Source organism: Nomia melanderi, chromosome 4 (genome assembly GCF_051020985.1).
Source record: "Nomia melanderi isolate GNS246 chromosome 4, iyNomMela1, whole genome shotgun sequence".
NCBI classification, from domain to species: Eukaryota; Metazoa; Arthropoda; class Insecta; order Hymenoptera; family Halictidae; genus Nomia; species Nomia melanderi.
Window position 1 is genome coordinate 3,808,534 of NC_135002.1, and position 25,667 is coordinate 3,834,200.

Genomic DNA, 25,667 nt, shown 5'->3' on the forward strand with positions numbered 1-25,667 from the left:
AGTTTCATCGATTTCTTATCGTTGCAACAATTGAATCTTGCCAGTTTAATCGGATCCGTTGTGTAAAAGACAGACTAAGCATAAAAAAAAATTAATAAGAAGTAAATAAATAAGTAAAATAGAAAAACGTGAAAAAGAAGCTTGAAACTAATCTCACGGACGATTAAAGATGGCGGACTGGGTTCTGTTCCCAGGTGCGGGCTACCACGAACTATATAACGGTGTTGTCTGCAATGACACGATCCTTGCGACAGGTGTCTTCAGCTCCAAGGAGCTCTGGATGCTTTCAAAAGGTACGACGAAATCTCTCTCTCACATTTCCCACTAATTTCGAAGCGGCTTGAAGATTCGCGTTCTTGCATGAAAGACGTCTAGGATATCGAAAGTCTCCAGCCTCTCTCTCTCTGTTTCGTTGGAAAAGAAAAAAACAAAACAAAAAAGAAAGAAAAAGAAAAGATGGAAAAGAAAAGAGCAAATTGGAAAGAGAAAAAGAAAACGAGAAAAAAGAAAAAGACAAAAGTGATCGTAGAGACGAAAAGAGAAAGAAGCGAAGAAACGAAGAAAGAACAAAGATTCGTTCGATTGGAATTGCGGTTTCACGGATGCTTTCGAAAGGTAATCAATAAATCGATATCTGGAGAACCTTTTGAAAGCATCCTTTTCCTTCCCTCGGACGATCGAATGATCGCCGGATATAAACTCGAGTTGAATCGCGGGGAATGAATTTTTCTTGATTATCGGGCGAGGGGAGCGTGTTCCCTTTTTTGATAGGCCGGTTTTATCGTCGGGGGGCTATACCGTCGACGGTGAACGAACAGCGTATTTTTAGAGCCGGAATGCGATTCGCGGCTGCCACTTGACAGTTATCCTTTCGACGTGCCCGAGACCACTTCACCTCCTCTTTTCATATCAAGGACCCGATGAATGACTGGCACGCTTCCGTTTTCTGCGGATCTTCGCCACCTTCTTTTCCTTTTTTTCGCCAGTCGCGTCTCGCGGAATTCGCGATTCGTCTGAGACTCGTTTCTCCAGGTGTTGCTCTGTACCTACTCGATGTGAATTCCACACAGTATTAGGTCTTCTCGCTGTTATAATACCAATTCTAGCAACTCTGCTGACTTTGTCAATTCAGGTACTTAGGGTAATTTCGATTCTGGTACTTCGAGTAATCGAGACAGAAGTTTTCACTTCGAACACATTTCCAAACAAGTGCCAACGCTTCGGCAACTCTGAATCCGCTCTCAAAGCGAGTCAGGTACTTCAGGTACTTCGGGTAACTCTTCCAGCAACTTCCCCGTTTGAATACTTTCAGGGACAAATATCAATATCTCGGGTACTTACGGCTATCCCGAATCAACTCTAACAACTCAGGTACTTCGGGTACTTCAAACTTCTCGATTAATAGCCCATGTAATTCACAGATTCTACTATTCCATGACTCTATCAGCCTCGACATGTCAGGTAGCCCTCACTTCTCATGTATCAGGTACCTCCGCGAATCCTACCATGTCAAATATTTTCCCCACATCCGAGACTATCTCTATCCAATCCCCAAATGAATCTTCTCGATTAATAGCCCATGTAATTCAACGGATTATACTATTCCGTGACTATCAGCCTCGACATTTCAGGTACCTCAGCGAATCCTACCACCTGAAATTCCTTCCCCACATCCGAGACTATCTCTATCTAACCCCCAAATGAATCTTCTCGATTAATAGCCCATGTAATTCACAGATTCTACTATTCCATGACTATCAGCCTCGACATTTCAGGTACTTCTCATCATATATCAGGTACCTTCGCGAATCCTACCATCTCAAACACCCACATCCGAGACTATCTCTATCCAACCCCCAAATGAATTCCGAATCTCCCCGCATCAGGTACCTCGAGCGATTCCACGCGAAAAACACTTCTTCCAGCCGAGATCTCCCAAGTACCATTCGGGCACCATTCGCTCCTCGATCAGGCACCAAGATCCCTTGCCTCCGATGTGTCAGCGTCGTTCCGGCTGCGCCGATGCATTTACTATTTCGCGTAATTCCACTAGGAAGAAATATCGTTTCCCAATAAGCACCGGCGGGTCGGGGCGGAGGGTCGGCGGCGGAGGATCGGGCTGGTATCCATGCTAGAGATCAGGTTTTAAGCCGATCCCCGTCGAAACGAGCATCGTGGCACGCGTGTGCACCGCCACTAAATGGAATAATAGGGCAGGGGAGCGCGTATCGAGGAGCGGCGCGAGCCTCGTCGTATGCATCTGCACTCTCCGCCGTCCCCGCCCCCCAATCTGCTCCTCCTCCTTTTGCCATCCTACCCGTTCCCCCTGTAATCCCCTCCGCGTCACCGTGGCAGGAGATTAGTATGCAACCCGGTGTATTAATAGACGGGGAACAATGCTCACGGCCTCAGAGACTGCTGAGAGAGCCTCGCAGCCTCTCTTTCCCTCGAGTCTCTTCCCGCCCTCCTCATCCTCCGCCTCGCGTCCGCGCACACCCTCCTCTACCGTCTCTCGCTCGCTCGCTCGCTCGCCTCATCCTCTAACACGGCTGCATCCTCCCCGTGGCTTCTGTCGATCCTTCCATCCCGATGATTCTTCGTTTCTTAATTTTCTTTTGTTTTTTCGGTGGCACGCCGGATTTCCGTTTGTTCTTCGCGACCGCGGTTGCTGGATCTAGGTGAACGTCTCGTCCCTTCGTCTTTTTGTTTCATTACTGACGCCTCGGGAGTTTGTTTCGCTCGCGAGGGTTGATGGCTCCAGCTGAAAAATTTGGAATCTTTATTTTCTCTCGTGATAGGGGTTGCTAGACTTAGGAGAGTGTTTCGATCGTTAATTCTTTCTTTGTGACATTTTTGCGAGGAATTTTCTGTCTTCCATGGTGGGGTTGTCAGTTCTAAGTGGACGTGTTTCCATTGTTTTATTTTATTCTCGTTTGTGCGTACAGAATGTTGCTCGGCTTGGCGTTAGATGTGGGTAGCTCTATGAGAGTCTGTTACAATTTCGCGGGAAGGGACAGATTGTTTCCGGATCGAGGGTAGATCGTTCGGGGATGGTCGTTAACAGTTGACTCGGCGACCCCGCGCAGACAGACCGCGATATTCCGTGCAAAGTGGTCAAGCGGATAACGACCGCGAGCTTGATGGTCGTGTACCACTCGTCGGAATGAGGCTAGGTCCCCCATAAACTCTTGGGCCCGAGTGTCGTCTGTTTTATGGGCACAAGATGATCCTCGGTTAAGTGAATTACCCTGGAGCGCGTCTACCGCTGGGACATTATTTGTTTAGGCGTGCCCGTAACTTCCGTTGGAGTTGGCGGTTAAGTGCGCGGGAAAGGAATTGGTCGTTCCTCCAGCTTCATTATAATGCTGTAACCATGCACTATTCGATTAGGTTTCGCCGAACTTCAAATGAAGTTTTGGGGGATGGAAGTTCTGTCGAAACTTCTGTTCTCGTTTGTATTCAGTTCGACGCAGTAGTGTCCACATTTCGAGTTAAGTTTCGTTTATGTTTGAACTGATTGTTAGACAATAGAAAGTTTACTGTTGAAGTTTCAATACAATAGTATCCATGTATCTACTTTTCAGTTACCTTAAATCTAACTTTAAGTCGGTCTACACGAAACAGAGATTTCACCATTGAAACTATGGATCTCCTTCTCATTCTTTCGATGCAATATTAACTATACTTCAATTTTTATATTACCACCGATCGAAGTTCCAATTCATCTCAAACAACAAAAATTTTTGCAACCAAACCTTTTCGTTTCTCCTCCAATTCGTCTCCAAGCAACAAAGTTTTTGCGCAACTAAACCCTTCATTTCTCTACCAATTCCTCTCCATGCAACAAAGTTGTTGCAACTAAATTCCTTCGTTTCTCCTCCAATTCCTCTCCAAGCAACAATGATTTTGCAACTAAACCCCTCTACCCACCGTTTCCAATTCAATAGCACCGGTACATTCAGTTCCTAACGTCCCTTTCATTCCGAACAATTCACCAGTGAAATTCCCTAGGAGTCACCAGGAGCCGCATCCCCAATCCCATTTTCAAACAATTTCGCTGCGCGTCCCAGTCTCACGATCGGTACGACTCTTTTCCATCACGGCTCTCCTCGAGCTATGGAAGCGCCTCATAGAGGGTTAACCATCCGCCACCAGTGTTCATCCCTCCCGGTCCGGAGCCCACCCCCAATTTTCCCGGAGATTTTTCCAAAGTTCCTCGTTGCCGGTCGAGTGTCCCTCAACGGTGACAAAAAAATCCCTGAATCACGGTCCCGGCGCCGTGCGCGATTTTCGACGAATTTTTTTTTCCCTTCCCACTCGTTCCCCCTGCTTTCTTCCTCCCCCCTTTTTTTTTGTCAACAATGCGACCACACGTACGGAACACACACACACTCATACACACGTGCCCGCGCGCGCGCACGCGGCGAGCCGGGGGGAAACGGGGAGGCTGAGGCCCGCAGGGTGGCGGTATTTTCCGGCGGGTTTTTTTTTCCTCCCTCGGCCGATGTTCGGAGCCACGTAGGCCGGATAAAAAGGGGTGCAATTTCCGCGGGGACTGGATGATGTGAAATAGAGAAGAATATCCTGTCGGTGGCGTGACGTGCAAGACGGGCCATAATAGAAACACGCCGGTGCAACCAGCCCGAGGGGGCTCGCGGGTTTTCCGTTATGGAATTCGACGGGGGTTGGGGACGGGTAAATACTGGGGAAATTGGAACTGGCTCGGGGACATTACGAATGAAATTTGCGACGCGTTTAACCCGTTGACCGTCGAATTTTCTCGTCAACTGCGTTCCTCGCGGACTTCGAATCGAGTGCCAGACTTGTTATCGTTCGATTATGAACATGAAATTGTTGCTGTTCAGTTCCCGGTGATGAAAGGTTCTTGTTTTATCGAAAGATTGAAGGGAACTTCGGTGTTTAATCCTTTGCACTCGAGAAGTGACTCAATCACCACCTGATTTCATACAGTACGATTATAAGATTTGATATTTAATATTACAGCTTGTGTCACGCATCTATTTGAGAAATATTTAAATAAAATAGCTTTGTTCCTCAATGTACGTATGATTTCGAGTTTCATAAGATATTGTTTTCAGCTCGTCAGAAAATGTTAAAATATTTCTAATGAAAAACTTTTTTATATTAGAATTCTTCGAAGTCTATGAACACGTTGAATGCCGCACGATTTTATACAGTAGAATACACAAAATGAAAAAAAAATATGATATTAAGCCCTTAACGCACAGTTTTTTTGAAAAAAATCAATTTTGATATACTGCGCTTTTGTTCCATGGAAAAAGGCTATATTTTATTCTTGAGTAAATAAGTGTTATAGCTTACAATCCCATGTAAATGATAAATTTTTTTCTTTGCTTTCACATTATTATTTTCACAGTTTGGCCTGTTTAGCGTGCTCGAATTAACTCGAGCGTACAAGTTAAGGGGTTAAATCATTTAATTGAATTGCGTTATTATTATTACATATTCATCCAGCTGAAAATCACCGCATCGAGTAGCATTGTCCATAATGTAGAAATATCTTCAAATAATCGTCATTTAATTGAGTGAACTATAGTTATTTAATTTGGTCGGCGGTCACCGGTGACCCCCACGGCATTCAACGTGTCAAACACCGCCGCGAAGGTTCTAAAAACGGTATCTCCAATTTTCCACCGACTCTATTTCTATCTTCCGGGAACAAAAAACGCGATCAAATCTATTTCCCATCTTCCCGCTGCATCGCACTAATACGCACGGCCGCGCGAAACGCGAAGTCTAGTCGATGCGCGCAAAAACGGAAAAAAGGAGCGCGGCAGAAAGAGAGATAGAACAAAAAGTACAAATTGATCGACCATTTCAAAACATCACCCTCGTCGAAAGGAATTGCGATTCGGGAATCGTATCAAAGCCATTTTCTGGGGATGGGGCCGGGCTCGGTGAAGCGGAAGGGAAAAAGCGGAGGACGGAGCGGGGCGCGGGCGGAGGGTTGAAAAACGTGGAAAAAGGAGCGCGGAATGGCCGAGGGCGCACCTGTACCAACGATGGATCCGCGTCAGCATCCGGACCGGTTAGAAATTCGTCGAGCCGAATAAATATCCGTGCTCCGAGGCCTCCGCTCTCGAACTAATTCTGTAATTGGGGCCTCCATTAGGGGCGGCGGGCCTCGTATCGAGGACAAAACCGCCTCTCCCCAATTCAATCCTTCGACAATGCTGGTCCTCTAGTCTTGTTTGTCTTTTTCTGCTTCCTTTTTTCCTTATCGATTATCCTGGAACGGACAGCCCTTTCAGACGATAATTCCTCCTTTTCAGATGTATCGGGGTTAGGAATTCGTTCGCGTCTTTCTCCGAGGGACTCCGGAGTCTTCGCAGATTTCGAACGGGAACCTCGTTTCCTTCCGTCCTCGCGACTCGTCGATTCGGAAATCAGTTCGAGTATTGTTCCTATGGTTAGCTGATGGAAACGTTTTGAGCTTCTGTGCTTCCTTCTGCTTCGATTAATTGGTACTCAGGGATTTAGTTGAGATTTAGGACCTTGAGTTTTCGTAATGGAAGTTCTATTAGGAATATTATTCTCATGATAGGAAAATAATATTCTTCACAGTTTGCTCTTTAACTCTAGAAGAAAACATTTTTAACCCCTCGGCGTACTATTTACTTTCGTTACTAAGCTCGTGTAATACTTTACTATCGACGATTTGTAAGAAATACAAAATTTTCCATTCTACTTCAGCTGGAAATTTCATCTGAAGATAATACATTGATAACAGCAAAAAATAGTTTGCTTTGATCCGTGGATAATGAACAACATTGATCCTTGTTAAATTAGTTTAGAAATCTTCATCACGAGTCTCACTCGTCATTGTACGGCAAGGGGTTAAAGACGAACTCCGGTTGGAACTATCAGAATTATTTAGCTAATTATTTTTCTGAATCCTCGCCTATTCACCAATTCCTTGGTAATGTCCTTGAGGACGAACTCTGGTTGGAACTATTAGAATTAAAAAAAAACAAGGGGTTAATAATTCATCCAAAAGACACCAGAAAATTTCCCTCGATGAACCCCTACTTCATCCTCCCGTCTCACCGACCCGAAAACTACATCAGAACTCAATTCCCACCGCTTACATTCCTTACTCACCCCTCCGGCAGAACCCCCAAAAATTCGGAAAATCCCAAAAAACGCTCGCCGTCCCATTACATTTCTACACTTCCGTTGCTCTCGCGAACCCTTTGTCTCTGGAGCGCGATCATCCCGCTCTCCCGCCCCGCGCGAGAATTTAAATTACCCGTCACGGGCACGGAATAGTTTCCTCCTCATACCGGGTGCGCCACCGTTCCGTACGTAAAATTACTAGACCGGCCCGCGAGAAATACAATCGTCGTTGCCCCCGGCGTGAATTACAACCAAAGAAGTCGGCAAGATATTCCCTGTGCCGGCGCGGCGCGGCTCGGCTCCCTGGGGGTGGGCCGGGGGTGGACAGCGGGCGTCGCGTCGCGAGGAGGGTCCCGCCGATCCGCAGTGTCTCTGGCAGGGGGCGGCGGCGCGGCCGGGGGCGTAGGTTTACGAGCGAGTTGCTTACACAGGATGCAAATTCTACGGCACTAGCTCAACCTAATTGGTCGTTGACCGTCGTGCACGGTGGATCCCTATATTTACGCGTCGCCAACTGCGACAAACTGGAATCCTATTATTTTACGGGACCGCTGATTCAGCGGAACGTGTAACTGGAGCGTATTCTAATGGCCGGCCGGCGATTAATTAACCGATCCCTCAACCACGTCCGAGGTGTTACCGGCTACGGGCCGGCGTTCCCGTGACCGTTACGAGGCTGGAGGACACTTTCGATTTCTTGGGGTGCCGTCCGGATTCCGGGGTTCTTAGGGTTGTTAACGTCGGCCTCTTGGACCGTTCGGGTGGATTTGGGAATATTCCTCGCTGGGAAACGGCGTGTTCGTGTTGATCTCTTCAAGGATGGGGATTTTTGGGTTTGGATGTTTAAGTTCAGTTGGAATGGGGGATGAAGGAGTTTGAGGAATGTTTTGGGGATGTTCGGAGATTGTCTTTGAAGAGATTAATGCTGGATTGATAGATATTGCATGCTGGATTTAGTTAAGGTATTCTAAGACTGACGTTTCAGTGTTCGATGCATCGGTGCAATGGTTTAAGAATGGTTAATCTCAGATACTCTTGAGATATTAAAAATTAATAATCTTGATTACCATAATTTCCAGTTAGAATTCTATTAGTCTTCTATGATTCAGTTCCGAACAATATGGCAATAGAATATCAAACTATTGTTCTTATTCCAAAGCCACTGGCATCGATGCATTGAATGATCACTCACGATTCTCCCTTTCCCTTCAATCGAGAATCGGCAGAATCCGAATTTCGATAAGAAGGGTAAACGGAGAACAGTGTATCCTCGTGAAACGCGCGGAAGTGGAACTTCCACGCGAAATCGAGGCTGCAAGAGTACATAGACTGAAAGACGACGACCGCTACTGTTGCAACGACGACGACGACGACGACTACGACGACGACGACGAAGAGGACGACGAGGAGGAACGGATGACGTACGAACGCGCGAGGATCCGTAACCGCTAATGTGTGTCTGGTTTCAGCGTCCATACTGCATGACCTCAGCGACATGCAGCCTCAAATAAACGCGATCAAAATAGAGCACCCGCCGTACTACTGCAGCAGCTACACCCCTCCGTCCGCAGCCACGGCCGCGGATCATGCTCAGCCAGCGGCTAGCTTCAGTGAGTTTCAAAACCTCTACGTTCGCCCTTATTTTTAGTGGACGCACGCTCTGTCACCCGGTTCCGCGGCGGCGAGTCGCTCCGCAGCTGCATCCGAGATGCGCCGCGACCGGACCAGACGCGGCGCGGCCGATCTGCATGCGATGCAACCGCGACGATCGGTTCACTCGACGGTTAATCGAGTTTATGTGTCGTCTAGGCAATTGGAATTTCGGTGCTTGGGATTGAAATGTTTTGACAGCTTTTGGAAGCTGTTTGATTTGATCGGTTGGGATTTTTAGCGAGATTCGAAGCTCGAGATTTGAAGCGTTCAGATTCGACACGTTGAAATTCAAAGCGTAAGCAATGAGATTCGATGGGTTAACGTTCGAAGCGCTGAAATTTGACAGGTTGAGATTCTAAAGGTAGAGATTCGACGCGTTGAAATTCAAGGCGCAGAGATTCGACATGTTGAAATTCCAAGCTCAGAGATTCGGCGCGTTGAGATTCGATGCATCCGAGTTTAAGATGTTGACATTGTAAGCAATGAGATTCGATGGGTTAAGGTTCCAAGCGCTGAAATTTGACACGTTGAGATTCTAAAGGTAGAGATTCGACGCGTTGAAATTCAAAGCGCAGAGATTCGGCGCGTTGAGATACTGAACGCTGAGAATCGACACGTTGAGATTCGATGCATTCGAGTTTAAGATGTTGACATTGTAAGCAATGAGATTCGATGGGTTAAGGTTCCAAGCTTTGAAATTTGACACGTTGAGTTTCCAAAGGTAGAGATTCGACGCGTTGAAATTCAAAGCGCAGAGACTCGACGCGTTCAGATTTGATGCATTCGAGTTTAAGATGTTGACATTGTAAGTAATGTAATTTGTTGCGATGGGATTCGATGGGTTAAGGTTCCAAGCTTTGAAATTTGACACTTTGAGATTCTAAAGGTAGAGAATCCACACGTTGAAATTCAAAGCGCAGAGACTCGACGCGTTCAGATTCCAAGCGAGAATCGACACGTTGAGATTTGGCATCGGAATTTAACGCGTTGAAATTCTAAGCGTGGGAGATTTGACATGTCGAGGTTCCAAGCGTTGAAGTTTCGCGCGTTGAGATTCTAGAGGTGGAGCCCCGACGCGTTGAAGATCCAAGCGCCAAGATTCAACGCGTCGAGATTCTAAGCATTGAAATTCGACGCGTTGCGATTCAAAGCGGTGAAATCCGCCGCGTCAAATTCTAAGCGGCGAGAGTCAACACATTGCGATATCAAGCTCAAAGGAGCATCAACACGACGTCATTCAAAGCGCCGGAGAGATACAGTGCGCGGCGGATCGCGGAAAATCGGCGCGTTGTGTGTTCGAAGCGGCGGGGAATCAACAAATCGTTAATGCGAACGCGCCGAGGAGCGTCTCGGCGTTTTGCGATCGGAAGGATTCTAAATCCGCCGGCTCGTAACTCGAAACGTTCCGAATCGTTGCGTTTTGATTCGCGTCGGCCCGTATCGAACACACACGTCACGCGGAAAGCGATGCATCGGGACGGCCGACGCGCTCGCTCGCCGCCCCCGTCTCGCTCCACCCCGCGCCGCGGAGACCTTGTTTACCGGTCGCCGTTTGCGAAACCATGATTTTACAGTATTTTTATCCTTTTTCCCCGTCGCGGTCACTAAAATTAAACCATCCGAGGACACTTATCGCTATGCGGAATCGCGCTCTGCGGCAGCGTGCGTCCATTCAGCCGCCATAGTGGCCGGGATTACACAATACTGTTAAGCTCGTACACACCGGAATAGGAAATCGACGTGCATGCATGGAAGAAGGCTCTAAGTGATCCAGGTTTTCCTTCTGATACATGAGTTTGTGGTTCATGGTAATTTGTGAGGTAATTCTCGAGCGATTGAATTTTGTGGAATTGTAATAGATGGATTTTTGTGCGAGGTCTGTGTAATGGAGGCAATGAAATTAAAGAATCTACTATAATTTGTAAAGACAGGGATTCAGTTTTCTTTAGGTTTAGATCTAAAGGGTTAGATTTGAAAGTGTAGATTTTCAAAAGATTCGAATTCAGAAGGTTAGATCTGGGATTCCAAATTTAAAAGCATGGATCTTCTAAGAGTTCAAATTTGATAGCTTATCTCTTCTAAAAGTTCAAACTTACAAGTTTAGATGTTCTAGATGTCCAAATTTAAATGCTTGAGTCTTCTAAAGGTTCAAATTCGAAAGCTTATCTCTTCTAAAAGTTCAAACTTACAAGTTTAGATATTCTAAACGTCCAAACTTGAAAGCTTGAATCTTCTGAAGATCCAAATTCGTAAGCTTATCTCTTCTAAAAGTTCAAACTTACAAGCTTAGATATTTTAAATGTCCGAATTTAAATGCTCTAGTCTTCTAAAGGTTCAAATTCGAAAGCTTGTCTCTTTTAAAAGTTCAAACTTCCAAGTTTAGATGTTCTAAATGTCCAAATTTAAATGCTCTAGTCTTCTAAAGGTTCAAATTCGAAAGCTTATCTCTTCTAAAAGTTCAAACCTGCAAATTTAGATTTTCTAAACATCCAAACTTAAAAGCTTAAATCTTCTAAAGATCCAAATTCCTATAACTTCATAACTTCATTCCGTTGCTTTATGCATTTATTGCACTCATATCTCAACTGCCTAAAACCTAGTACGTAGGTCTAATAACAGTTAAATTAACCACCAAAGGGGCGACTTAATATTGAATAATTGAACCAGTCGATACTTACACGTAGCAGGGATCGAACCCGGATCGCGTCGGCCCGGTTTAAGTAACAAATTCGCGGCGGTCATAGGTCGGACGTTTTTTGTCCCCGGGTTCAATCTCATCCGGCGGCTTATCGGGCCGTCCTTTGTTATCGGGATCTACTTTGCTCAGCGTTCTATAGATCATTTTCCCTATATTTCTCCCTTTCCGTTCTCTATTTTCTTTCTATTCTCCGTCGGCCTCCCTTTATCACGCCCTCGCCGGCCCTCTCTCGGCCGCCCCCACCCCTCTTAACTCTTTCATCGATCAAACGATAACCCCCGCCCGGAACGGAAGTCACTGGATGGAGATGAAAAAGAGGAATAACTTCCGGATGGCAGAGGCTTTTTCCAAAAAAAAAAAAAGAGAGAGAGAGAGAGAGAAAAAAGGAAAATAAAAGAGCGAAGAAGAAAGGGACGCGCGGCGAGCGAGGGCGAAAAACGCGGCGCGGCTCGGGACACGGCAGCGCCGCTGAAAGTGTTTTCTCGCGCTAATTTCGGGGCGATGAAAAAAATTACCCTGTTTTTCCTAACGGAGAGATTTCTTTTGTGAAAGGAGAATGGTTTCGCTCGTTTTATTCGCTGGCTTCTTTGCCTCTTTGCGGAGTATTAAATTGGAATATCGAAATGTAATACGGTTGATCCACGATAGACGTTCTACTGTTCTCTCTGGACATATTTCCTGTCGTAAATTACGTTCTACGTTCTATCTAACATCTCTCAAACCAAATCAATAAAACATTCGAGATACATTCCGAGATCCGCAACGTTGTTCAGCCAAACGAAACACAATAAGACCAGCGAAAGAGTATGCATCATTCCGAGGGAAAATCTCAATACAAGTACAAACATTACAAGAGACTCGAGTAACACCCAGATCCGCATAAAGAAAAAGAAATAGAAATTCTACTGTTCTTTCTGGAAATATTTCGTCTCGTAAATTACGGAAATCAATCGTTAATTCTGCATTCTATCAAACATCTCTCAAATAAAATCAATAAAACATTCAAGATACGTTCAGAGATCCGCAACGTTGTTCAGCCAAACGAAACACAATAAGACCAGCGCAAGAGTACGCATCATTCCAAGGGAAAATCTCAATACAAGTACAAATATTACAAGAGACCCGAGTAACACCCAGACCCGCATAAAGAAAACCGAAAGCCCGAGCGAAGGAAATACTAAAAACAACAAGTAACATTCCCCCGGGCCACCGAATCCAGAATAATGGAATAATCGGACGGGTAATTCCGGCGAAATTTCACGGCAAGATACGCGAACCGCGCGTCGGCCGGGGGAAGGAAGCGGCGCGAGAGGATAAATAGCGCGGACGGCGCGCGGGGGGACGGTTGAAGTGGGATAGCTCGATCAGACCCAGGGCCGAAAAGTTTTGACTTTATGCTATTTCGGGGGTGGGTGCCGGGGTGGAAGGGCGAACGCCGCCGGATAGACGGAATTTACGGACAGAATAAAATGACCACTTTCTCAAGCAAAATATACACGGAGAAAAATTCCGGCAATAAGCATACCTGGACCACGGCCAACCGCATTCTCCGTGCTCCCTTTTTATCATACATACGTTGCCTTTATGGCGGCGTAGGCGTAAGGGAGGCGGCGGCGGGACGGGGGAGACGGGACGACGATCGGGGGTGGGAAAGAGGTCGCTTGATTGACTGTATTGTCGTTAAATTAACGGGGCCGACGTGGATATCGGCCGGGAGAGCGAAACTAATTTTATGACCGCGAAACGGCCGCCGTTTTACGCGAGTCGTGTAAATCCGTTTGGTCAAGACGCGAGCGTCTCGCGAGCCCGGCCCCCCTTGTTCTTCCGGGATTAACGCCTGTAGCCTTGGGGAGTCGTTCTGTGCCAAGGACGCCGGCACACTTGTCCACTCGATTGATCTTCGGTCTACCGGGTGAAATCTAACGCTTCTGATCGTTTCGCCCTGTTCTCTTCGAACGACCGTTTCACGCGCGAATACGATGGGTAGTTTAGGTGGAGGATGGCTTGTGGTTGGAGACGGATGGAAAGAGCTTCAGATGGTATTCGAGTTTGATTGTTTAGTAAGAAATTATTGGAGAGATTGTAGATGTATTGAGTTTTACTTCAACCCTATTGCTCAATCGAGTGTGGTACGCTTTTGAGTATTGGATGGGAATGGGTGCATTTTGTACTGTTTGGATTGCAGTTTGGATAAAATAAGTCTTTGTGCAATCGATGTGCAGGATGTTTTGTAATATAGAGTTTGAAATGGAGAAAGTTGAATGGAGTATTCTAGTATCGTCGGAGAATATTGGATCACTTGAAGTAAAATGAAGCGAGTGTTGAGTAATGTGTTTGTTTTATTTCCCATTGTTCCGCAGGCCCACCACCAGTGCACCAATTGATAAGGAACGACAAGACTGAAAAGCCCCCGACGGTATCCGTATCGAGCGCGCCGACCTTCTCGCCGGTCCTCAGGCCCGAGGACGGCCATCGCGGAATGGACTCACCTCATTCGCAAACGGGTATGTGATCGACAGCATCGTGGCCATATTGATATATCTCATATAATACATAAGCCCGCGATTACGTTTCAGGCTGTCGAAAGCTGTTTTTCGGGGGCCGCGATACGGCGGCCCCTCCATTGATACGGGATCTCGTGGCTCTTCTTACGAATTTTCAAGCGAGAAATCATCGCGAACGTAACCGGAGAATATTCGAAGCTGTTTCAAAAGATCGTTCGTTGAAAATATCGCGAGGAAACGTACGGCGAACACGATAGAGGCGCGGAACGTTTAATTTTGCTTCGCGGAGGAATATTAAATTGCGAAGTTCCCCCGTTTTTCCATTTCGGAGTGCTCGTTTTAACAATTCTAATTACAGCGAAATTAGAGCAACACTTCGAGCAGGATTATAAGGAATAACGCCGGGTCTTTGGATCTATTCCAATTGAAAGAGAAAAGAAATGTAGGGGAACGCGCGGAATTAGGCGATATGTATGTATTAGAATAAACACGCCGGGGCCGCGGCCGGAATGTTTAATTAACGGGGCGCGCGCGAGAATTAGAATTTCATGTGTTCACGGAACAATTAGGTTTTTTTTAAATATACCGAAGAGCCGCGAGGTCCGACCGTCAGCCGAAACTTGGCAGCGAGCGTTAACCGGGTGTCTTAACACGTGGCAGCCTCTTTAGGGGTTGCACGGGGTGGAAAATCGATGGAAACGGGGGTTCGTTTAATCGCCCGGCTTGTTTGACCCTGTTCCCGGGGCGCATGAAAAAATATATCAAATAATCTGCGAGACAATTAAGCCTGACATCGTTAGCGAAACCCTTGCATACCGGGTGGCTCGAAAATCTCATAAACCGGATAAAAGCTACAAATTCATACTTTCCAAAAGTATCACACTTCAATACTAATTAAAATTTCACAAAATTCTACGAAACATTCGAATTTCGAGTACTCCTTTGGAAAAACAAAGAATTCCTACACACTGGGTGACTAAAAAGTCTTAGTGCTCCCTTCGCTAAAATAAAGTTCCATTTGCCAAAAAAATAGCATTCTAAGAGCGATCTGAAATTCCGCAAGAAATTCAAGTTCCGAGCGCCAGGCTCTTATAAAATTGAATTCGAGCACCCCGTACACGGAAACACGAGACGCTCCCCGCGGGGGAGCGAGTAACCGTATTCCAGCCGAAGTGAATCCACTCGAACGTGTAAGACGAAGTCAAACAGGAAGTACGTGCGCGCGAATCCCCTTTCAGTCTTCCGCAGCCCCGAAGCGACCGCCCCGTGTTACGACACAGGCCCGGCAGGCCGCAGCCGCCCGGAGAGGCTCGGCGCACCCTTGTAAAGCGAACGAAAGCGAATCGAAACTACCCGGGAGCGTGTTCTCTCGCGTAACGTTTGCGTTTGATTGTTGGGGAGTAAGGGCTGCGCGGGTGAGCGCTCGTTCAGCGCTGACGGGACGCGCAGGAGAAAAGGAGAAGGTTCGGGAAAAGCGAAGGAACCGCTGAGAAAAAGAAAAGAGAAAGAAAAACGGGGAAAAAACGAGGAGGAAGAAGAACAAAAAAAAATGAGCAAAGAGACCGTCGAACGAGGCGTTGCTCGTCTCGTTTCAAAACCCCCCCTCCCATCCCGATTCTTTCGTTTCCTCCGGTGCAAGGGAAGCCGGACCTGCAGTGACCTTGAACGACCTTCGACTCGGATCCCACCCCGTCCACGATCTCTCGCCCTTCAACCCCCGTCGTCGTTTTTTCACGCGCGCTTCACCTTTGCCCGCTTTGTTTGCCTGACGAGAGTTCACTAACAAACATCTAACAACGCGACGATACTCGGCGCGTTCGCCCGAGGAACCGCGCGCGCGCGATCCCCGCCCGGAAGTGACGCGTCTCGAGGGAAACGAGGAAAGAACGGTCGATCGGGAAGGGTTCCCTGCGACGTTTCTCTCGCTGGCTCGCGTTCTCGCCCGTCGATGATCGAACTTCGTGCACGCGATCGGACACGTGCGCTTGAATTTCCCGCCTTCGTCGCGCGCTCCTCGCGAGAATTCCGGTGGAGTTTTCTTATCGGGTCTTTAAGGATGGTTCCGTTGAGAGTTCGTTCTTGTTGATGCTTTCATCGGGGGTGGAAGGTATTTGCAAGTATTAATCACAGATTCTTCCAATCTCTTCGATCGCAGATCAATTGCTGTTCAAAATGATTCTAGTAAGTTTTTAACCCTTTGAACTCCGTAGGCTCCCATATTGCAGTTATATCAAATATTTCAACGAACCAAAGAAACTACCCTAAAATTATATTTCCCACACATCCAAATTTTCTACTGACAAGAAAATTAAAAGATCGAAGGAATGTTGCATTTTTCATTTTCACTAGAGCTACCATAAAAAGTCGCAGTTGCTAATAAATCACAAAACCATCTGGAGTGCTAAGGGTTAAAGTGTACTTAACTGAATAGAAAATTGTGCCCAGGAAACAATTCAAACTTCATTACCTAAATTTTCTAAATAAACATTCACGCACCTGACTACCAAGTTGATCTACCAATATCCAAATATCCCACTGTCACACACCCCTATTTTCTATTGTCAGCAATATGCAAACGTCCAGCGACTCAAATCCAAAGTAAACTCCGAAGTAGCAACTCGCAGTCACCGTCCCGGAAGCCATACCTTTCCGCGCCATAACACTTTCACCCCCGGCCCGAATTGACTCAATGACTCCGCCATCGGAGCGCGCGCCCCGTGAGTCGCGGAGTGCACGAAGTTCGAAACGCATCGGTGATTCGTCGCAACGAATGTCCAGTGTGCGATAGACCCAAACTGAGCTCAGCCAGGCATCATGTAAGTAAAAATCGACCCGTGAAAGTGGATCCCGATCCCCGGGAAGCGATCGAGCGGGTCCCCGTTCCGGGTTGCGCTCGGGGTTGCCCGCGAATCGAGCCGAGCGCGCTTGATCGATCGTTTAGAGTCTAGAGCGGCGTCTTCGCGCTCGGTCTCGCCTCACTAACCCACTTTCCCCGAAATCACTGGCGCGAGTATTTTCAATCGGGCAGTCGTCCGCCGTGAAATGTTGCAGAAAGTATTGATAAAGTTCCGGTCGACGCTAATGAATATTTAACGCCCGGCGCCGATGGATTTAGATCTGAGAAGTTTCCTGCAACCGGGTTTCCTTCAGGAGAGGGGAAATTTTCCGAAGCGGGATTTACCGCTTCGGTTTCTTGAGTAAAACGTCGCTTTCGGGATCTCTTTACTCCCGTACTTCCTGTCTGCGATATTTCACCGCTTTGCATAGCACAAAATCTCTCTTGAAATCGATAGCTTCCTTCATTCCCTTCGAGAATTTTCAATAAAATAGAATTTCCCAAGTTGGGGATTTCAACTCTACAGATCTACAGATTTCAACTCAGACTCTAGGGATTCCAATCGATCGTTTCTATAATAATGTTGAAAAGAATTAATAAGAATTGAAAGATTGAAAGAGGTGAACGAATGATTCCACTGAAAATCGACTCGATTTCCAAAATGACTTTCCCACGCGGTTGTCGGTTAATTACCTGTCGCCTTATTCGCAACGCAACCATGATCTATTTAGAGTTCCGAACGTTTGAGCTCGATACGACGAGAACCGTGTCAAAGATGCATTAAAGTACGATCCAAAGTTCTCGATAAATCAGCGCGCCGTCCGCGGCAAGGATCAAGGACTGCCCGAGATTCCCCGGTTCTTCGCGTTCCGAGGAGGCGCGTATGGTTGACACAGAATAATCGTCGAGCGAAGTATCCAGTGCGCGGCAAATGCACTTCGAAATTAGCGATCGCGCCGCTGAAAGTAGGTTAGTGGGGCTCGCCGCTGATTTTTCGTCGAGCAAAACGAAAACCGAAGGACGTCCAAGAAGCTGACGTCGGTCCTTGACGGGCGGAATTGCTTCCGGTTCGCTAGGGGGACGTCACCGTGCGCTGTTCTCCCGATACAAATTCGAAAACTTTCCACCGTAAATCGGACAGAAGAATGGACGAAAGAAACGGGAGAAAAAAAGGAAACGGAATGCGTTCGACTCTCGGAGCGTGGATCTTCGGAGCCGGAAGTTAGGAGGAACGGGGATCGGGAGCGGAGAATTTGGAGAATTCTCGTGCGATCGAGCGGGATCGATGATCGATGGCGAGGCAACGCTGCGAGCATCGCCTCCCAACCTCCCCCCCCGCCCCGACTGTCCGCGTGGAAAAAATGACGCGATGATGATCTCTGTTTCAGTCTGAGCCCGAGCGTAGAGAGAAGCTCGCTAACTCGACTAAAAGGTACTTTGTGACTGGTTATTGACTGTTCTATATATATCTATATATATATATATATATATATATATATATATATATACATATCTATATTTGTCTCTATATTTATTATATACGTATACATATACGTACGTGGACGTGTACAGTACGTGAGTGCGTGTACACGCGGCGGGCACGATCGCGCCGCCTAGGGACTTTTTTCTCGGGGTCGCGCGGCACACCTGCTTGCGTTCACCTTCTCGCGGGAAATTTGAATCTTTGAATACTGGGGATGAGCGTGAATGAATGTAATTATCGAGTAAGTCGAGAAAATGAGATAATTGTGGGAAAATGTTGGTTTCGTAGTAGAAATTTGGAACTTTAACTGAGCACTTTGTTAATGGTGACATTTTTTGGTTCGGAGAAAGTGATCATTTGTTTATCTTTATTTTATTGTATATCGTAAAGTAACTTATTCAAAGGAATGTTCGAAAGTTCTTTTTCATTCAACCAAATGAAACATTCTTATTCCATTAAAAATTTGTGTTTGATCGTTCATGTTTCTTAGGCAACAGAGTTTCATATATTAATTTAAAAATCTTATATAAAAATCGGAACGAAATAAAAATTTGCTTCGGTATATTAGTGAACATTCCTTCTGCTCTAGATAAAAGACTTTTTGAGTAGTTTAAAGGTCTGTCGATAACGGACAAGATGAAAACGCCGGGGATCGATGATCATTTTCATACAAAGCACACGCACGCAGGTGAACGCGCGGGATCACGATCGATAATGGATATCGATGGATCCTCGATCCGTCGTACGGTAAAAGCCCTCGTGCCTCGGTGCAGCCGGGGCCACGTGTCCGTGTCCCGCGTGTACGTACACACAATGCATCACGATGTCGTATCAGCTCGAATCTATATATTTTTCTCTATTGCTGTCACGTTTGTCATTTCTTTTGTTTCCCCCTTTCCACAATCTCTCCATCTCTTGCTCTCTATCTCTTACTGTCCATCTCTTACTCTCTATCTCTTACTGTCTTCTCTTTATCTATGAAGCTATCTCTCTCTATCTCTTACTCTCTTCTCTTTATCTATGAAGCTATCTCTTTCTATCTCTTACTCTCTTCTCTTTATCTATATATCTCTTTTTCTCGATCTCTTATTCTCTTCCCTTTATCTATGATACTATATCTCTCTATTTCTTTATCTGTGAAACTGCCTCTCTCTATCTCTTACTCTCTTCTCTTTATCTGTGAAACTGTCTCTCTCTATCTCTTACTCTCTTCTCTTTATCTGTGAAACTGTCTCTCTCTATCTCTTACTCTCTTCTCTTTATCTATATATCTCTCTCTCTCTCTCTCTCTATCTTTTACTCTCTTCTCTTTATCTATGAAAATATCTCTCTCTATTTCTTACTCTTTTCTCTTTATCTATAAAAATATCTCTCTCTCTCTCTTACTTTCTTCTCTTTATCTATGTATCTCTCTGTCTACCTCTTACTCTCTTCTCTCTCCCTCTGTCTCGTTCTTTCACCCTCTCTCTTACTCTCTCCTCTTTATCCATGTATCTCTCTGTCTATCTCGTACTTTCTTCTCTTTACCTATATATTTCTCTTTCTACCTCTTACTCTCTTCTCTCTCCTTCTCTCTCTCTCTCTCTGTCTCTCTTCTCTCTCCCTCTCTCTCTCTTTCTCGTCCCCCTCTCTCGCTACCACTGTACGTCCCTGTTGTACGTACGTTTCCACTCCCCGCTCCGTTTCTTTCTCTCGTAACACGTGTAACACATAAAATCGTACGTGCACACACGCGAAACGCGACTCCTATAAACGATGGCGCGATCGAACCACGGTCGTGATTTCGCTCGATGGCGAGCACTGGAAGATATAAAATCAGCTGTAACTCATAAGACGGCTGTTGAATTTTTATTTTCGCTTCTGCTCGCCGAAGATTCGTGTTGAGAATTCGTCGAGTGTACGTACCATTGTGTCCGTTTATTAGTCACTGTTTCCACTTGTACAGTGAATTAACGATATCAATCAAATCGAATTCGGGTTTAATGTTGGTCTACGAACGGCAGTAATATTTCAGTCGCTCAGACGCCAATGCGGTTAAATTGACATTTTGATAATTACTGATTTTTCTAAATTGCAATGGAGTAAATAATATTCTTTTTAATTATTCGAGGAATTACTCGGTTCTTCGTTGTTTCTAGGTCAGAAATCACTTTTACAGTTTCCGAATATACTATACGATAATTTCAAAAGATATACAAATTAATTTTCTTAATTGTTGCTCTCTGCACTCAACCCCATTGGTTTTTGAGCGAGATTTGTCGAATAACTTCCTATTCGATATCTCCCTTAGTCGATCTGTACCTTAAAACGCGAATTCGAAGTCTATTGATCAGACTGCGGATGTTTGAGCTCGGTAGAATTCAGACACTAGTGTAACTATCTGAAAAAAACTCGATCAATCACGAAAGAACATTCACTTTCTTCGCGTACATTGGATGTTTCTTATTTATTAACAAATCAGTTGATTTCTCGAAGACACTATTTCTCTATAATTGCACTGTATCTCAAATTATCGTCGAGCATGATAATAGATTCATTCAATTGTACACTGGACGAATGTTCAAAATCAGATTTCCCCAAAATTCCATCTCATCAGTGGAACGTTCTACGCGTTTCCCTTAGTTTCGATCGCGCCACGATTTCCGGAGCACTCCGTGCACAGACGCAAGAGTTCCCAGTGTAACATGGAACACGATCTGACCCCCGTAGAATACGTTTCTCTTCTTCATATCCCCTCCCAGTTCTTACATTTCTCTCCACTCAGCGCGTATTGTGCTACCTCGAGAGTTTCGGATTGACGTGCCGCGTCTTCGAGACCAGCCGCGATCGATTTCGCGAGATTCGCGCGAAGATTGCGAGAGTTCCGTGGAATCGCGCCTCGATGGGGCGGCGGAGATCGTTCACGGGAGATTGCCGACGGAGGAAATCCAGAAAGTTGCGACGTTTGTCGCGGAGATGATCTGAATTTCCACCTGGACGAAGCGTCTCGCGCTCAGGGCCCGAAGTAAACAGCTTCCCGTCGCGAGAAATTGCCTCGTCGTTCGACGAGAATCGGAAAAGTATGAGAACACTCTGAACTTTCATCTGAAATCGATGAACCGACTTCGCGAACCAATTATCCCGGTACGAGCACGGAAATTTGATAATTCATGGAAGATGTTCTGTAACCGACAGTTACTTAACACGTTCACACCGGTGTAATTTCCACTCTTTCCCATTTGGCGGCTAAATTCTCAAAATTTAAAAATATTGAAATGATTAATAAGTAAATTGACCCTTAGCACTCCAGGTTGTTTTGTAATCTACCAGCAACTGCAACTAATTTTTGTATTCCTAAAATTAGAAATGCTATAACATTCCTTCGATCTTTTATTTTCCTTAGTACAAAATTTGTGGAAAATCGAATAATTTTAGGGTAGTTTCTTTAAGATTCATTAAAGTATTTAATATCATAACTGGTGCAATATTGGAGCCTAGAGTTCAAAGGGTTAATTCTCAACTATATGGCAATGTTTTCTAATTACCGAACCATTTGAGCCACATATTTGATGCTACACACATAATAAGCCATCAATGGTACACTGTCTGATATCTTACTGTGAGCCACCGGTGGTACACGCCGTGAACGTGTTAACATAAACACTAACCCTCTGCACTCGAAAGTCTTTCATTGGAAATATTTAACACTTTCGGACGAGACATAGACGATATTGTTTGAAACTAATTCAACGATAATTCACAGATAAACTAAGCGACAAAGCTATTTTATTTAAACACTTCCTATAGCGAAAGTTTAATTTAAAATAGAATGTTCAACTTCATAGTTCCGCTGTATCAAATCAATCGGTGACTGAGAGTCTCTGAGTGCAAAGGGCTAATACGAGTCTAATTGGAGAATTTCAATACACTCGATTATCGTTGTCGATCGATTCGCGATAGAGTCTACTCGAAATTGTAAACGCGCACGTTCCGGGTATTCCCAGCTAATTCCTAAAGTTCCAGTTCCGATTCTATTTAGAAGCTCGTAATTACCCGATTTCGCCGGAAGAGCGTTTTGATCGCCGAGCAATCTCGGGATCGCAGATATTCGAGAATCTGCGAACGTGTTCAGGGTCAGGCTCGTGGAAGCTGAGAAATTTAGGGTAATAGGGTAATTTCTGAAAAGGATAGTCTTGCGAAATCCCCGGCAACGGGGACGCGAATCGTCAATGCGGCTCGGAATTGCACAATCACCCCCCTTTCTGCCCCCGCTCCCCCTCCGCCCGACTCACCCCCCGCACGCCAGCACTTTATATTTCTCCGGGCTGTGTATTGGTGTCTCCGCACACGGACACGGCGTGCAATGTCTTCTTTATGCGTTGAAAGATCACCAACCACACGTACACACCGACGTACCCGTTCAGTTTCGAGAATATCTTCGACGCAGCGCGGAACGAATTTCGTTCCATTGTTCTTTCACTATTGTACCGTTTTTTTCTTCCATGTTAAAGGAAGAGGATGTATGTTTTTCTTTCGATCTCTTTGGACTCAAGGATGTGGTAATTGTGATAGTATTGAAAGTTCTGTTTTGATTGTAGGATATACTAGTAGCAATAGTTTTGGAGATTTGATTTTAGATTTAAAGAAATTAATTGCAGCAGATAGTATTAAAGATTTGATTTTCGACTTGAAGAGTGTATTAATTGCAATAGATAGTATTGGAGATTCGATTTTGGACTCAGACAATATATTAATTGCAACGAATAACACTAAAGATTCGAATGTTTCAAAATACAATTACTTTATTTCCTTATTTCTTTGAAAAATATTATCAACGCTCATCGAGGTCTGTTTTTTCAAATACATTCTAGGAAACAGATCTGGGTTCAGATAGATTCGACTAGAAAAGTGTTAGAAACACGTTGTCCTCGTTTTGCAGTACCTCTTCGCGGGGGAATAGTTTCAGACAGCCGAATGGGAGCGACCTGAGCCGCGAAGTGGAAGATATTTCGAAGACCGAGCGAAAAATCACAGGGAAAGGAAAAGGGCCGTCCTTTTGTTGCCGGGGTGAATCGGGAGAGATGCGGTTGGCGTTCGGCAGGATTGTCCGAGTACTCGAATATCAAAGTATTCAAGCTTTGAAGAGGCTGAAAGTCAGATCTACTGTACGTAATCGAGACAAGTCGAATCATTTGTCCTGATACATTTAAAATACCCAAATCAATTCAAAGTACTCTCGAATTACTATCAGGTACTCGAAAGTATTCTCAAGGTGTCCCACGTTCTCCAAATTACTCTCGAAGTACTCTAAACACTTAATATTTCCAAAATCTTACGAGGCGAGACATAAAAATCTACTTTCAAATGAGACCCCATGCATGTTACGTATCTAGAAACGAAAAACCCTCGTGGCTTTCTCGACAATGGCCCTTTGTTTTCTCAAATAATAAATGCCAAGTTTATATGTTACTTAATAAGACGATGAGAAGAATCTCCGTTTCTTCGTTTTCCTTTCAATTATAATCGAATAACTTGCACCTTATTATTCTAACATTATTCATCGTCTTACAGTAACATAGCAACTAGAAACTTTCCAAAAACAAAGGACCATCAAGCCACGGTTTCTCACTTCCAGATACCCGCGGCACCAGAATTTCATTGAAAAACAGATTTTCTTGTCACTGCCGTAAATGCATTCTCAAAACACTCGAAGATATCCGCAATACTCGCAAACCGCTCAGCAACCCCCGCGGTGCTCGAAAGCTACTTGGATCCCACTTGATTCTCTGAAACCGATAATCTCTCGAATCATTTGAACTGCCCAATAGAGTAATCGTCAATACTAAGCTCCATCGTCTCGGAACGCCACAGTATTCAAAGCTGATTCGGGCCAGCCAAGTTCACCGGGGCTGCTCAACGAATCAATGTACTCGACTCCGTACTCCGGAGTGTACTCAAAGGCCTCCTCGGGTACTCGGTTCTCGCGGCGTGCACCGTCGAGCAATCTTCTCGAATGCCTCCGCTATCGATCTCCGGCGACGTTCGGTTCTTTCTCGAACCTTATCTGTTACGTCCTCCTCCCTTTTGTCCCCCCTCCCCCTCCCCCTCCCCGCACCGAACCCCTTTCCCCGTAGCCTCTCCCACCGCTGATTCAATAGATCTATTCCCAATCGCGCTAAGTGCAGTGCTTAATTTCCAGTCCGCCCTGCGAGAAGCTTTTCAAAACAATCGCGGACGACTGATTTATACGTTCCCCCGTCGATTTCTGCGGCCCCCTATTCCCACTTTTCCCGGACCTCGTAACTCCGCCGCGGATCCGAAAAGATTTTTCCCCGTGGAGAGCGTTTCTATGATCGACGACTCACGGTCGGTCATCGGAAACTCTCGGCGTCGACGCTGGAACTGCTCGGTACATTGAAACGCATCTTGGATCTGTTCTCTTACGATTAAACGGTACGAGTTTTTCCGTGAATTCTTAAATAAATTAATTTCCTTTGAAAATAATTGATCATGAATTACAGTTGTGAAGATTATAGTTCAGATGAAATTAATTTGCTTATTAATTCGGGGAAGGACGGTTGTATTGTGAAAGAACACGTGTGAGATTGTAATTGTAATTTCTAAGGATCTTTTGTACTGTGGAAATCAATCAAAGTTTCAATGGACGCATTGTTGTCGTCTTTTTATAGGGAAGTACCAGACAATCGATGTTTGATTGTCCGATAGTTCCAGCGTTGATCGGTGCTCTTTTTATTTTTCTTTCGTCCGAACGAATGTGATGTAAACGTGCTGGCACAACCGTTTTTGCTCCCGTTGTTCTCCTTCCGTTCCCATTCCAGTTTTGTTTTCCGTATTTTCGTTTCTCACGAGCTCTCTAGTCTCGACGCCTCTTGTTATGGTAGTTGTTGCACCGTGTTGACTCCACCTGATTCATTGTACGTGCATACAATATATATATTTATATGTATGTTGCGTACATAAGTTTCACACATGAACTGGTTATGACGACAGTCCGTTTTTTGGAAGTGCTTGCCACATGTTCACGCGTGATCAGCTGTGCATATACTCTCTTTGTCTCTCTCTCTCTCTCTTTCTCTCTTACTTTCACTCTCACTCTATTCTCTCTTTCACTGACTGTTTCTCTGTTCTGTCTGCATATACATAGAAAACGGGTATTGCGTTCATGGTGTTTGCGTCGAGAACGGGACACTCGTGTCTCGAAAGCGTTTTCACTCTGACACGCGCTCTTTCTTTTTCACTCACGCTAGCCCACAAGCTTTGCCCTCTGTCTCGTTTATCTTTTTCTTGTACATTGGGACGTTCTCTCGGTCCCGTTTCCATTTATCTTTCAGTTGG

At 45.3% G+C, this 25,667-nt stretch overlaps 1 protein-coding gene across 13 annotated transcripts in view; it reads left to right on the forward strand.

Annotated features, from left to right (window-relative positions):
- NfI (Nuclear factor I) overlaps positions 1-25,667 on the forward strand; it is a 103,357-nt gene that overhangs the window by 65,211 nt on the left and 12,479 nt on the right. For 11 of the 13 annotated variants that reach the window (XM_076367201.1, XM_076367188.1, XM_076367191.1 and 8 more), the window contains 3 exons: positions 195-293; positions 8,628-8,768; positions 13,870-14,013. In XM_076367201.1, the coding sequence (XP_076223316.1) occupies positions 195-293; positions 8,628-8,768; positions 13,870-14,013 (384 nt within the window). The remainder of the gene's footprint in view (positions 1-194; positions 294-8,627; positions 8,769-13,869; positions 14,014-25,667) is intronic. The other 2 variants (XM_076367199.1, XM_076367198.1) reach the window with 1 other exon arrangement.